The sequence below is a fragment of the Misgurnus anguillicaudatus genome, chromosome 25, assembly GCF_027580225.2.
Source record: "Misgurnus anguillicaudatus chromosome 25, ASM2758022v2, whole genome shotgun sequence".
Lineage (NCBI taxonomy): Eukaryota > Metazoa > Chordata > Actinopteri > Cypriniformes > Cobitidae > Misgurnus > Misgurnus anguillicaudatus.
The window spans coordinates 19,874,189-19,888,521 of NC_073361.2; the positions used below are offsets into that span (position 1 = coordinate 19,874,189).

The following is a 14,333-nucleotide window of genomic DNA, read 5'->3' on the forward strand; positions in this document are numbered from 1 at the left end:
TGTATTCCTCCTCGTGGAAATAGTTTAAATAACACTAATGATTTACGTAATTTGTGTTCAGGTTTGAACTTAATTGATATCTGGAGGGTTAAAAATCCGACTAAACAAGAATTTACATGGTGTTCTGGTGACAGGAGCAAGAAATCTAGGATAGACTTTTGGCTCATTTCCAGTGTACTAGAAAATCTGGTGAGCAAGATTACTATAGAAACTTCTGTACTCACTGATCATAAAGTAATTTGTTTGGTTATTGCCTTAAATGAAAATATTGGTAATACAAGAACACAAACATATTGGAAACTAAATAAGGCAATATTGGGAGACGAGTTATTTAAAAAAGAAGCTAAAAATATCATTCTGAGCTGCTGGGATAATGCAAAAAAATCAAATAAGTATGGTACCAATTGGGAATATATGAAATATCTTATTAGAAGACAAGCCATTGTTAGGGGTAAATTAATAGCAAAATCTAAAAGGACTACAGAGGAACAAGTAATAAAAGAGATAGTTAATTTGACAAGTATTAATGTTATTAATCAACAGGACAAACTTAGATTATTTGAATTACAATTACAGTTAGATAAGATATACGAATATAAAGCCAAGGGGGCATTTGTAAGGTCCAGAGGGAGATGGCTGGAAGAAGGGGAGAAAAACTCCAGGTATTTCTTTAACTTAGAAAAAAGAAATATTGAGCTTAATTCTATATTAAAACTTAATATAAACGGTGAGATGTCTGAAGATCCTGTTAAAATTTCTAGTCATATTTCAACTTTTTATCGGAATTTGTATAGTAAAGAAGATGAAGGCGGTAATAGGAGGCTATTTTTTGAAAGCATTGAAGCAGATACTAAACGTATAGGTCAGGATAACATGACGCTATGTGACAAAGATATTTCTATTGAAGAAGTTAGATTTGGAATTAGTAAATTAAAGGACAACAAATCTCCTGGAAACGATGGTTTTATTAGTGAATTTTACAAGGAATTTCAAGAACAGTTATCTGAATTTCTGTTATGTGTATTTAATGAAGCTATAAATTGCGGTGAATTACCTCCGTCATTATGTCAGGGATTGATAAGTTTAATACCAAAAGCTAATAAGGACACAACTCAAATTGACAATTGGAGACCTATTACATTACTTAATAATGACGTAAAAGTATTTTCCATTATTTTTGCAGAAAGATTAAAAAAATGTTTAGAACAAATTATAGATGATTGTCAATCAGGATTCATGAAAGGTAGACATATAAGTAATAATATTCGTTTGGTTCTAGATTTAATAGATTACAGTGAATATATTGATAGTGAAAGTTTTATTTTTTTCGTAGATTTTTATAAAGCATTCGATACAGTTAACCACCAATTTATGTTTGAGACATTAGATTTTTTTGGCTTTGGTAATTTTTTTAAAAAGGCCATTTATACATTATATAATGGGTGTAATAGCTCAGTAAAACTCAAAAATGGCACTACCCCTAGATTTCTTTTGGAAAGAGGTATAAGGCAGGGATGCCCCATATCTCCTTTTTTGTTTTTATTAGTAACCCAGACAATGACTCTTTATATTAACAAATATAATTTTCATGGGATTAGGATTTCAGAAAGAGAAATAAAATGCTGTCAACTGGCAGATGATACGACAATATTTGTTAGAGATTCGTTACAAATTAAAAATGTGATTGATTGCTTGAATACTTTTTCATTGGTTTCAGGGTTAAAACTTAATTTAAATAAATGTGAGTTGTTTCCTCTAAAAAACTGTCAATCTCCTGACATAAATGGCATCCCTGTAAAGAGTGTTATTACCTACTTAGGAATTAAAATATGTAAAGATGAAAAGGAAAGAGGTCAGCTTAATTTTCATCCTGTGCTTCAAAAAGTTACAAATAGATTTAATCTATGGTTAATGAGAGACTTGTCAATGAACGGCAGAATTCTTTTATCAAAAACTGAATGTTTATCTCGTCTGCTTTATCTTACTATTTCATTAGAAGTCCCTAATAATATAATTAAAGAAGTAGACAAAAATCTATTCAATTTTATTTGGAGAAACAGATCTCATTACATTAAAAAACGTACATTGACTAATTCGGTTGGTAATGGAGGTTTAAATGTGCTTGATTTCAACACTTCAAATACAATATTAAAGAATAGATGGATTAAGCATTACTTTCAGTACAAAAACAAAATTTGGTACTTAATCCCTAATTTAATTTTTGAAAAAATGGGTGGATTTGCTTTTCTTTTGCAGTGTGATTACGAAATTAGTAAGATTCCAGTTAGATTAAGTAATTTTCACAAGCAGGTTCTTCTTTCTTGGCTCCTTATCTATAAGCATAATTTTTCTCCAAATAAATGTATAATTTGGAATAACAGGTTTATAACATTTAAACATAAAACTTTGTTTTTTCAAAAATGGGTTGATAATGGTATTATGTTTGTTAAACAGTTGTTTAATGAAAATGGCCACCTGTATACATACGTAGAATTTCTTCAAAGGTACAATATTCCAATAGTCCCTAAAGAATATTGTATTGTGTTCGATGCTATACCTGCTGGTTTAAAGTGTCTGTTTAAAGGATATGTGTATAATGACAATGTAAGTTTTAAACCTGATATTGCACTTGAAGGAGTGACCATTACCGATAAAAGATGGAATAATTATTTTATTAGGAAGTTACTTACAGAATATAGCCCAATATCTTCTAGAACATTTTGGCATTCTAAATTTGAGTGCATTGAATGGAAATATGCATGGTTGCTGCCGAAAAAATATTGTATAACAAATAAGGTGAGAGAAGTACATTTTAAAATTCTTCATTTGGTCTACCCTGTTAAAACACTGTTTCTTAGGTTTAATGATGATGCTGATGTCAGATGTGATTTTTGTGGGACAGAAAAGGAGGATGTTGTACACTTATTTTTTAATTGAATATATAGAAAAATGTTTTGGATATAATTGGAGGGCCTCATTTATAAGTGTTTTGTTATAAAAGTTTAACTTTTTGAGAAAGATGTATTTTTATTTTAATAGAGAAAAATTGCCACCAAATGAGACTTTTGTTGTTAATCTTTTATTGATTATGGGGAAATACCATATACATAAACAAAAATGGGCTAAAGGAAAACCTAACTTTTTGTTATTTCAGATAGATATGAAACATTATGTAGAGTTACTTCTTGGTTTGAAAAATAATAAAGCAAAACGCACTAGGTCCTTATGTGAAGCTTATACGTTATTTGTACGATGATCTCATGCCCTTATTTTCTTTTCGTTATAGTTAATTTGTATGTTTTTTTACTTTTTTATTTGTGTGTTTGTATTGTCTGATTATAATTTTTATTTTGTATGTTGTTATGAGTATTGTTGTAATGTGATTGCAAGTTAATAAAAAAAAAAAAAAAAAATAATAATAATCAGACCCACATCTAATTAAAATTATTTTTTGTTTGCCGTACGTGAGAAAATATGCATTGTATAGCCTACACTGCTTTCATGCTGAATCTCATTTCAAGGGTTAAAATAAATCGAATAAAAAATTATACAACCTGGTTTTGTCATAAGTGAGGAAGTGCATGTTACAAGAGATGCATACACACTTCACAGCTGACTGAGCAAAAGCTTAAAAACAAAAAAGACTTATTCATCTCCAAACTAGTTCCACTAGTCAATTTACGAGTCAATGACATCACTGTGCCATTTCAAATGCAACCACAATATGACAAACATGTCATTGGGTGCCACTACACCATATATTAAATTTACATTTCCTTTGAAATGTTAATTTCACACCAAAGTGATTCTGAAAAGTCAACTGTAATTGCACAGGAGCATATACACTGCAAAAAATGACTTACTTTCTTAGTATTTTTGTTATGTTTTCAGTAAAAATATTAAAAAATATTGTAGATGTATTTTCTTGATAAGCAAAATGACCTAGGAAAATAAGTCTAGTTTATAGACAAAAAATAAACAATTTAAGCGGATTTGAGCTTAAAACAAGCAAAAAATTCTGCCAATGGAATAAGAAATATTTTCTTGAATTAAGTGTTTAAGAAAAAAGTAAACTCATTTTAAGAAAATTTTTCTAATTCCATAGGCAGATTATTATATTTTTTTTGCTTGTTTTAAGCACTAATTTACTTTTTGTCCTTTTTTTTCCTAGGTCATTTTTCTCTTCAAGAAAATACATCTTAATTTAAGAATTTTTAGATATTTTTACTGAAAACAAGAAAAAAGTACTAAGTAAGAAAGTAATTTTTTGCAGTATAGCTTTGTGTATTACGCTTAATGTTGGCTCATAAGGCAAAAAATTAAACGTGCCCTTATTTGGATAAATTGTCTGCTAAATAAATACATGTAAATGAAAAGATCATATAAAGCTTTTCTATAACAGCGCTGACATCACCGTGTTCTTTGATGCCATTCCCCAGTCCTAATGGGGTTAGTGCAAACAAAGCCGATGATATGCCCATTGTGTGATGTCGTTTTGAACGTGAAGGGGTGTGTGCATGCGAGCCTGCGTGACGCACCTGTAGAGTGTTTGCGCACTCGCTCAGAGCCTTTGAGAACGGAGGCTTTAAGATCTCCCAGCGACCTGGACGCCCTCATCTCGCTCTGCTTGTCTTGGCCGCTCACCTGAAGGAACTGTGGGAAAGGGGAGGTGAAGATACATGAGTTTGACTACATGTGGAAACATGTGTGTTTGGTTACAATTCTTGTAATATTTGGCAGAAAGTTGACAGCTGCTAAATCTTTTCCTTAAAGGGTCATAGGTTTTCAATTGAAGCTACTGGGGTTCAACAACAAACAGGATGTGAGTAAAGGGAACTTGTGGTTTAAGAACTATTTCAAGTCCAGGTCAAGTTTTCAGTGCGTCTCTTTAGTTTTGGTTTTGGCTCAGGTTTGAGTTTAGCTTGGGTGGCTTGTCTTTGTTTTGGCTTGGACTCACGTGGTTGTTGGGAGGTGTTTTCAGAATCACTCTCAGCAGGTTGTTCATTCCAGAGCTGGAGCTCAAAGCCTGAAGTGCTCGGTCCAAATCCTCCTGACACTTCAAAGCCGCCAACATCTGGGAGCAGAAGGGCATTGTAAACGTTGTGTATTTACATGGTTAAAAATGAGTTTTGCATTGACAGATCTTTAAACTTAATTTCCTTCCGTTTACATAGCAAAACTATACTTGTGGTAGACTGTGGTAAACCAATAGGGGGTTTTGTAATGATGACAAAATGGTGAACAAAGGTGACAAAATGGGAACATTAGCCATCATGATTATTTAAAGTCCATACTAAAACTTTACATAATTGATAATTTTTCAACCTCAATTCAATTGCTAAAAGTAATTTAACAATCATTTTACAAAAAAAAAAAAAAACGCAAGCGTTGCTGTCTAAAAATGTCTGGGTTATTTTAAAACCCATACTGGTTAAATATTGGACAGAACACACTGCTGGGTTAAAATTGACCCAATGCTTAGATGCAAAGTTTACATTTTTACAATCAGGCATTTGGTAGACGCTTTTACCCAAAGCGATTTAGCAAGGAAAAGTTACCAAAAGCTAATTAAGTTACCAGGAACAATGTGTTACCTCTTTATCAGAGTAGTAGAGGTCCATTTGCTGTCCAAAAGCCTCCGTCACCTTCTGAAGGAGATCTTTGAACTTCAGCGGCCTCTGAAACGGGATGATCCTAACAGAAAAAAACACCACAAAATCTAATCAAACCAAGACAACTATTGGGCACCTGCAGTTTTATATTACAATGAACAAGGCTTTCTTCATTCCTTTTTTATAAAGGGGTGGTGATTGTATATATGAAGAGTTTGGTTCCAAAAAGCGATAAACACCATTTGAAAAAAGAAATTAAAATCAGTGTTGTATCAGGTCAGTATTAAAGGCACAAAAGAGTATGTTTTGTTTTATACATTTTTGCAATATTACTTGAAACTGTCTTTACTAACGGATAAAAGACTATTTATTAGGTGCACTGAAAGTAATAATATTAATATACGTCATCTGTGCACAAGGTAGGGCCTTAAAAACATCAGCCAATCGTTGACGCAATCATCGCAATCTTCATTGGCCCTCTGGCTTGTCAATCACTGCCATTACGTTTCTTGTGAGAGACGTGCACGCTCCAGTAACTCTACACAGGCGACGCATGCGCATAGCGCATGAAACTCCGTCGTAAGTTTCGGTTTGTTTTCCTTGTCACTCCTGCTTTCCTCCTCGAATTTGCACCATGTAGAGAAGAAACCCGAAGGAGGACGTAAAAGAAAGACTTTTTAAGTCGCTAAGAAGAGGAGAAAATTGTCAGAAGAACGTAGTGTAACCAAAGTCGTTATTGGAGAAACATTTCAACGCTGGATAGCAATGAAGGAACAGAGAGGTGTCAAGACAGACACACAGTTCGCAAAAATTCTCCTCGGCAGGTAACAGTGATTATTCTTTTTTTGTGGAATAATTATTGTTGTACTGTTATTCAGGTATATCGATGTTGTTCTTGTTTATTGTTTATTTGGATACCCATTAGCTTCCACAAAGTGGTTGCTACTCTTCCTGGGGTCCACAGAGTTGCACAATACAAAAAAATCATTCAAACAAATAAAATAATAACAAAAATACAATTACTAATCCAGTCACATCACAAAACTATACCCATACATATTAATAGTAGCAGCACTGTAGTTGTAAGGCAGTGACCAGTCTGCTACATGCTAGTTGAAATTTGAGTAGCGTCGACTGATCTAATGTTACATCTTATGTGTTTATTATCATATCATTTCACGCAAAACAGCATATGCCGGTGGTAAACAAACACTCGTGTTCAAATACTCGTGCACGAGTTTTGGAAGGCGTTCCCTAAAAATGAACTTTGAAGGAGGGGGGCTGTTCCTACGCATGTGCTTATTGCAAAAACTCAGTAACAGTCTTTGGATTCTCAGTAGGTGAAAACATCATCTTTTGCGCCTTTAAAAAGTAAATTCTTAATTTTACGCAAAATCCTTTATCCGCTGTGTTATTCTGTAATCTTTTCTCCCTTTTTTCCCAAAATGTGATAAACGCCAGTCCTCCATCTCTACAGAGTGCAATAAATCCGCTCAACAAATCACAGCGCACCATTCCACGCATTGTAAACAATAATTGAATATACACTGAATCCTAGTTTTCCTCATCTACTTTGTACTTCGTGATTAACAAACAAACTAAAACAAAATAATACTTTGTGGGCATTGATAAACCTGTAGTGGTTTTCTGTAGCGGAGAAGAAACGTAAGCCACTTGGGCGACAAAAAAATGCCGTCTGTTGCTTGTTTTCAAACGAAAGCATCAAGCTTCTGTCATGCTTACACATTGACCCCAGGGGATCTTATGAAAAACGTATTATTTGACTTGAAGTCAACGAAAATCGAGCAGGAGTCAAAACATTTTACAGCTGATTGATGTCAAAAAAGTTCAGCGACGACGTCCCAAGGATGACAGCACCAATGACAGTGTTCTTAATATGACAAAGTAAGTGTTTTGATTAATGACATTAATGTTTATATTTTTAATCAGTGTGTACAACTAGTCAACTAAATTAATATAACATGGCAAAGATAAATGCACACTTATATATTGATTCAATAGATTTATAGAATTTTGAAGAAAACTTGTATTTATTGCATTTTGCAGAAAAAAATAATCAGTTTTTATAATAAATCTTTGAAAATCAAATTATGGATTTAAATTTTTTATTATAACCTAAAGATGCTATGTGAAAATTTGTGACAGAAAATAGTGGTTTCATTTTGTCACTTTCTTGGTATAGAAAACACATTTTTACCAAAATCAGTCAAAATGGATTTTATTGCATTTTGGAACCAAACTCTTCATATGCTTATCCTTATAACAGGTCAATATGTAAGTGTTTCAATCACAAATGCCAAATATAGCTGCAAGCAGCGATGGCGGGCCCTCGCACGTTATTTTACCGCTATACGATGCCTCCGAGAAAACGATGCACGGTGAGCAAGTGCATCAAGTGGGTAAATATCAGTGGGCTATTTCATGTTGTTATTGACCCATTTGGGGACTGTAGGTAAAAGAAACCCCACATTTTAGACAAACGGGGGCGCTGGTGAGCCACTTAAGAGACACGCCTATGTCTGACCTTTTTGTGCACACTTAACAGTCGACAACTCTGATGTGTGTGCCAAGTTTTAGGTTAATCTAAGCACGCCAAGAGCCTTAAACATGCCTGAAATTAAAGTAAAATTTTACGCGTTGCCATGGGAACAGCGTTGGAGATATCAAAAATCCCTTCGCAATTTATCATCTACTATGCCTCGGCATCATGTTGACCACTTTTGGTGTCAATCGCATGAAAATCCTAGAAGGAGTATTTAAAAGAACATTGGATGGAACTGTCAAAAAAAATCCACCTTTGTGACTGACACACTTACTGGCGCCTGGTGGTGGCGCTATACCCGAGACTCACAATAGGCACATCGATGCGTTCGGAATCTTCAGACGAACAAACGTCCTGCGTATCATTACAATAAGACATTTTTTGCCTTTGATATTAGACACTTCCTGTTTCTCTGATTTCGCCATGACTTTGTCGCTTCGCCATGGCAGAACCGTTCGAGATATCAAAAATCCCTTCGCAATTTAGCAAGTACAATGTCTTGACATCATGTTCACCGCGTTTGGTGTCAATCGCGTAAATCCCCTAGGAGGAGTATTTAAAAGTTCATCACATGCGTTTTTGAAACAATCAAAAATGGCCGACTTCCTGTTGGGCGGAGCTAATAGGTTTAAGGGCGAAAGTTGTTCGGGTCGATGAGTTCTATATGTGTACCAACTCTCGTACATGTGCGTACATTTTTGCCCGATCTGTGCCCCAATGTTTGTTTTTGAATTACAGGGGGCGCTACAGAGCTCCCTTGCCACGCCCGTGGTCCGGCCTTTGCCCGGACCTGATGGCCGACGACTCTGATGTCTGTGCAAAATTTCAAGAGTTTTTGAGTATGTTAAGGACGCCAAATTGCCCCGAAACGTAAAAAAAAATAAAAAAAAAAATAATAATAATAATAATTAAAGCTGCAAGCAGCGATGGAAGGGCCCTCGCACGCATGTGCACCGCTACCCTATGGCATTAGTAAAGCAGTGAACCAGGGGGATATGAATTAAAGTGGGTAAATACAGGTGGATATTCAAAGGGAAACTGATGTGCCACACCGCCTGTGTGCAGCAGGTGGTGCTATGACTGAAGCTGAATATTGGCATTGAAATGTGTTCAGGCCAAGAACCTTATCAAACATGTGAAGTCTGGGGCAGATCGAACAATGTATGTCTGAATGACAACAGCTTCCTGTTTCATGGCGAAACATCACACTTTGCCAGGCCGCCACGGACACGCCCTTCAACGAAAAGTCAAGATATTCACAATTTATCACCGCAGAGGGCTTTACATCAATCTAACCAAATATGATGATGATTTGATTAAATCTCTAAGAGCAGTAAATCATAGTGTAAAACATGGTATTTCCTGCTACCTCTAGATGGCGCTATGACTGAAGCTGAATATTGGCATTGAAATGTGTTCAGGCCAAGACCCTAATCAAACATGTGAAGCGTGGGGCAGATTGGACATTGTATACCTGAGTTAGAGCCACTTCCTGTTTCATGGCGAAAACGCAGATATTTGGCAGCCCGCCACGGACACACCCTCCAACGAAAAGTCAAGATCTCTGCAATTTAGGGTCGCAAAGGCCTTTAGATAAGACCGACCAAATATGACGATGATCGGATTAAATCTGTAGGAGGAGTTTCTTGCAGTATGAAGCCTGGAAATGACCAAATTTGCACAAAAATCAAGGAAAAATTCAAAATGGCTGACTTCCTGTGGGGTTTAGAGCTTCGCTCCAAGAGACTTTTTTGTAGGTCTTGGGGTGATAGATGATCCTACCAAATTTCGTATCTGTACATTTTTCGTAGCGGGGGGGCTGTTCGCTTGAAATTTTGCAGGTGGCGCTATCGAGCCATTTCTACATGCCCACTTCTGGCGCCTATGCCACATGTAAATTTTCGCCACTTCTGACATGTGTGCAACGTTTTATGACTTTTTGGGCTTGTTTAGCCTGTCAAAAATGCGATTCATTTACCGATACTTTGCAAGGCCGCCACGGACACGCCCTTTAATGAAAAGTCAAGGTCGTTGCTTTTTATCATCACACAAGGTCTTGAGATTACACTGGTGAAATATGATGTTGATATGGTTAAATATCTAAGAGCAGAAAATCACAGCGTAAAACATGGTATTTCCTGCTGCCTCTAGGTGGCGCTATGAGTATTACTGAATTATGCCATGTTGATGTGTTCAGCCCTGGACCCTTATCAAACGTGTGAAGTCAGGGGCAGATCGGACATTGTATGCCTGAGTTATAACAACTTCCTGTTTCATGGCGAAACATCACACTTTGCCAGGCCGCCACGGACACGCCCTTCAACGAAAAGTCAAGATCTTCGCAATTTATCAAGGAAAAGGGCTTAACATCAGTCAGACCAAATATGATGATGATTTGATTAAATCTCTAAGAGCAGTAAATCAGAGCATAAAACATGGTATTTCCTCCTACCTCTAGGTGGCGCTATGAGTGAAGTTGAATATTGGCATTGAAATGTGTTCAGGCCAAGACCCTTATCAAACGTATGAAGCGTGGGGCAGATTGGACATTGTATGACTGAGTTAGAGCCACTTCCTGTTTCATGGCGAAAATGCAGAAATTTGTCAGGCCGCCACGGACACACCCTCTGACGAAAAGTCAAGATCTCCGCAATTTAACATCGCAAAGGCCTTTAGATGAGATTGACCAAATATGACGATGATCGGATTAAATCTGTAGGAGGAGTTCGTTAAAGTATGAAGGCTGTAAATGACCAAATTTGCACAAAAATCAAGGCAAAAATTCAAAATGGCGGACTTCCTGTTGGGTTTAGAGCTTCGCTCCAAGAGACTTTTTTGTAGGTCTTGGGGTGATAGATGATCCTACCAAATTTCGTATCTGTACATTTTTCGTAGCGGGGGGGCTGTTCTCTTGAAATTTTGCAGGTGGCGCTATCGAGCCATTTCTACACGCCCACTTCTGGCGCCTATGCCACATGTAAATTTTCGCCACTCCTGACATGTGTGCAAAATTTCATGAGTTTTCGAGCATGTTTCGCCCCTCAAAAATGCGATTCACTTTGGAGAAGAAGAAGAATAAATAATAATTAAAGCTGCAAGCAGCGATGGAAGGGCCCTCGCACACATATGCACCGCTACCCTATGGCATTAGTAAAGCAGTAAACCAGGGGGGTATAAATTAAAGTGGGTAAATACAGCTGGATATTCAAAGGGAAACTGGTGTGCCACACCGCCTGTGTGCAGCAGGTGGCGCTATGATGGTACCTGATTATTGTTATATTGACGTGTTCAGGCCGGGACCCTTATCAAACGTGTGAAGTCTGAAGCAGATCGGATAATGTATGCCTGAATTACAACAGCTTCCTGTTTCATGTCAAAACATCTCACTTTGCCAGGCTGCCACGGACACGCCCTTCAACGAAAAGTCAAGATCTTCTGAATATATCATATCAAAGTCCTTAAGATCAGTATTACCAAAAATGATGATGATTTGATTAAATATCTAAGAGCAGTAAATCACAGCGTAAAACATGTAATTTCCTGCAACCTCTAGGTGGCGCTATGATTAAAGCTGAATATTGGCATTGAAATGTGTTCAGGCCAAGACCCTTATCAAACTTGTGAAGCATGGGGCAGATTGGACATTGTATGCCTGAGTTAGAGCCACTTCCTGTTTCATGGCGAAAATGCCGAAATTTGTCAGGCTGCCACGGACACACCCTCTAACGAAAAGTCAAGATCTCCGCAATTTAACATCGCAAAGGCATTTAGATGACATTGACCAAATATTACGATGATTGGATTAAATCTGTAGGAGGAGTTCGTTAAAGTATGAAGCCTGGAAATGACCAAATTTGCACAGAAATCACAGCAAAAATTCAAAATGGCCGACTTCCTGTGGGGTTTAGAGCTTAGCTTCAAGAGACTTTTTTGTAAGTCTTGGGGTGATAGATGATCCTACCAAATTTCATATCTGTATGTTTTTCGTAGTGGGGGGGCTGTTCTTTTGAAATTTTGCAGGTGGCGCTATCGAGCCATTTCTACACGCCCACTTCTGGCGCCTATGCCACATGTACATTTTCGCCACTTCTGACGTGTGTGCAACGTTTTATGACTTTTTGGGCTTGTTTAGCCTGTTAAAAATGCGATTCATTTAGCGATACTTGGCGAGGCCGCCACGGACACGCCCTTTAATGAAAAGTCAAGGTCGTTGTTTTTTATCATCACACAAGGTCTTGAGATTACACTGGTGAAATATGATGTTGATATGGTTAAATATCTAAGAGCAGTAAATCACAGCGTAAAACATGGTATTTCCTGCTGCCTCTAGGTGGCGCTATGAGTGTTACTGAATTATGCCATGTTGATGTGTTCAGGCCTGGACCCTTATCAAACGTGTGAAGTCAGGGGCAGATCGGACATTGTATGCCTGAGTTATAACAACTTCCTGTTTCATGGCGAAACATCACACTTTGCCAGGCCGCCACGGACACGCCCTTCAACGAAAAGTCAAGATCTTCGCAATTTATCAAGGAAAAGGGCTTAACATCAGCCAGACCAAATATGATGATGATTTGATGAAATCTCTAAGAGCAGTAAATCAGAGCATAAAACATGGTATTTCCTCCTACCTCTAGGTGGCGCTATGAGTGAAGTTGAATATTGGCATTGAAATGTGTTCAGGCCAAGACCCTTATCAAACGTATGAAGCGTGGGCCAGATTGGACATTGTATGCCTATGTTAGAGCCACTTCCTGTTTCATGGCGAAAATGCCGAAATTTGTCAGGCCGCCACGGACACACCCTCTGATGAAAAGTCAAGATCTCCGCAATTTAACATCGCAAAGGCCTTTAGATGAGATTGACCAAATATGACGATGATCGGATTAAATCTGTAGGAGGAGTTCGTTAAAGTATGAAGGCTGGAAATGACCAAATTTGCACAAAAATCAAGGCAAAAATTAAAAATGGTCGACTTCCTGTTGGGTTTAGAGCTTCGCTTTAAGAGACTTTTTTGTAGGTCTTGGGGTGATAGATGATCCTACCAAATTTCGTATCTGTACGTTTTTCGTAGTGGGGGGGCTGTTCTCTTGAAATTTTGCAGGTGGCGCTATCGAGCCATTTCTACACGCCCACTTCTGGCGCCTATGCCACATGTAAATTTTCGCCACTCCTGACATGTGTGCAAAATTTCATGAGTTTTCGAGCATGTTTCGCCCCTCAAAAATGCGATTCACTTTGGAGAAGAAGAAGAATAAATAATAATAATAATAATAAACGGAGCAAAAACAATAGGGTCCTCACACTTGTGTGCTCGGGCCCTAATAATAATAATAATTAAAACTGCAAGCAGTGATGGAAGGGCCCTCGCACTCATGTGCACCGCCACTCTATGGCCTTAGTAAAGCAATAAACCAGGGGGATTGAAATTTCCGTGGATAAATATAGGTGGATATTCAAAGGAACTTTGAAGTGCCACTACTCCTTTATGCAGCAGGTGGCGCTATGATTGTAATTGATTGTTGTAACATTGATGTGTTGAGGCCAGGACCCTTGTCAAACGTATGATGTCTGTGACAGGTCGGACATTGCATGTCTGAGTTACAACAGCTTTCTCATGGCGAAAAATCAAACTTTGACAGGCCACAACGGACACGCCCCTTTAACGAAATGTCAAGATCTTCACAATTTATCATTGTGAAGTCCCTAAGTTCAGACTGACCAAATATGATGATGATCTGAATACATTTCAATGAGCAGTTAATCACAGTGTAAAACATGTCATTTCCTGCTTTCAGCAGGTGGCGCTATAACTTTTACTGAATATTGCCATGTTGATGTGTTCAGGACAGGACAATTATCAAACTTGTGAAGCGTGGGTCAGATTGGACATTTTAAACCTGAGTTAGAACAACTTCCTGTTTCAATGAGAAACGCAGAAATTTGGCAAGCTGCCACGGACACACCCTCCATTGAAATGTCAAGATCTCCGCAATTTAGCATTGCAAAGCCCTTTAGATGACACTCACCAAATATGATGATTATCTGATTAAATTTATAGGAGGAGTTTGTTAAAATACGAAGGCCAGAAATGGCAAAATTTGCACTCAAATTACAGAGAAAATTCAAAATGGCTGACTTCCTGTGGGGTTTAGAGC

General features: G+C 37.3%; 1 protein-coding gene across 1 annotated transcript in view; it reads right to left on the reverse strand.

Moving 5' to 3' along the window:
• The window catches only part of map3k22 (mitogen-activated protein kinase kinase kinase 22), an 88,436-nt gene that overhangs the window by 27,914 nt on the left and 46,189 nt on the right, over positions 1-14,333 (reverse strand). Inside the window, exons 6-8 of the mRNA XM_055181988.2 lie at positions 5,595-5,694; positions 4,958-5,074; positions 4,539-4,653 (exon numbers count right to left, since the gene is read on the reverse strand). Of these exons, the coding sequence (XP_055037963.2) occupies positions 4,539-4,653; positions 4,958-5,074; positions 5,595-5,694 (332 nt within the window). The remainder of the gene's footprint in view (positions 1-4,538; positions 4,654-4,957; positions 5,075-5,594; positions 5,695-14,333) is intronic.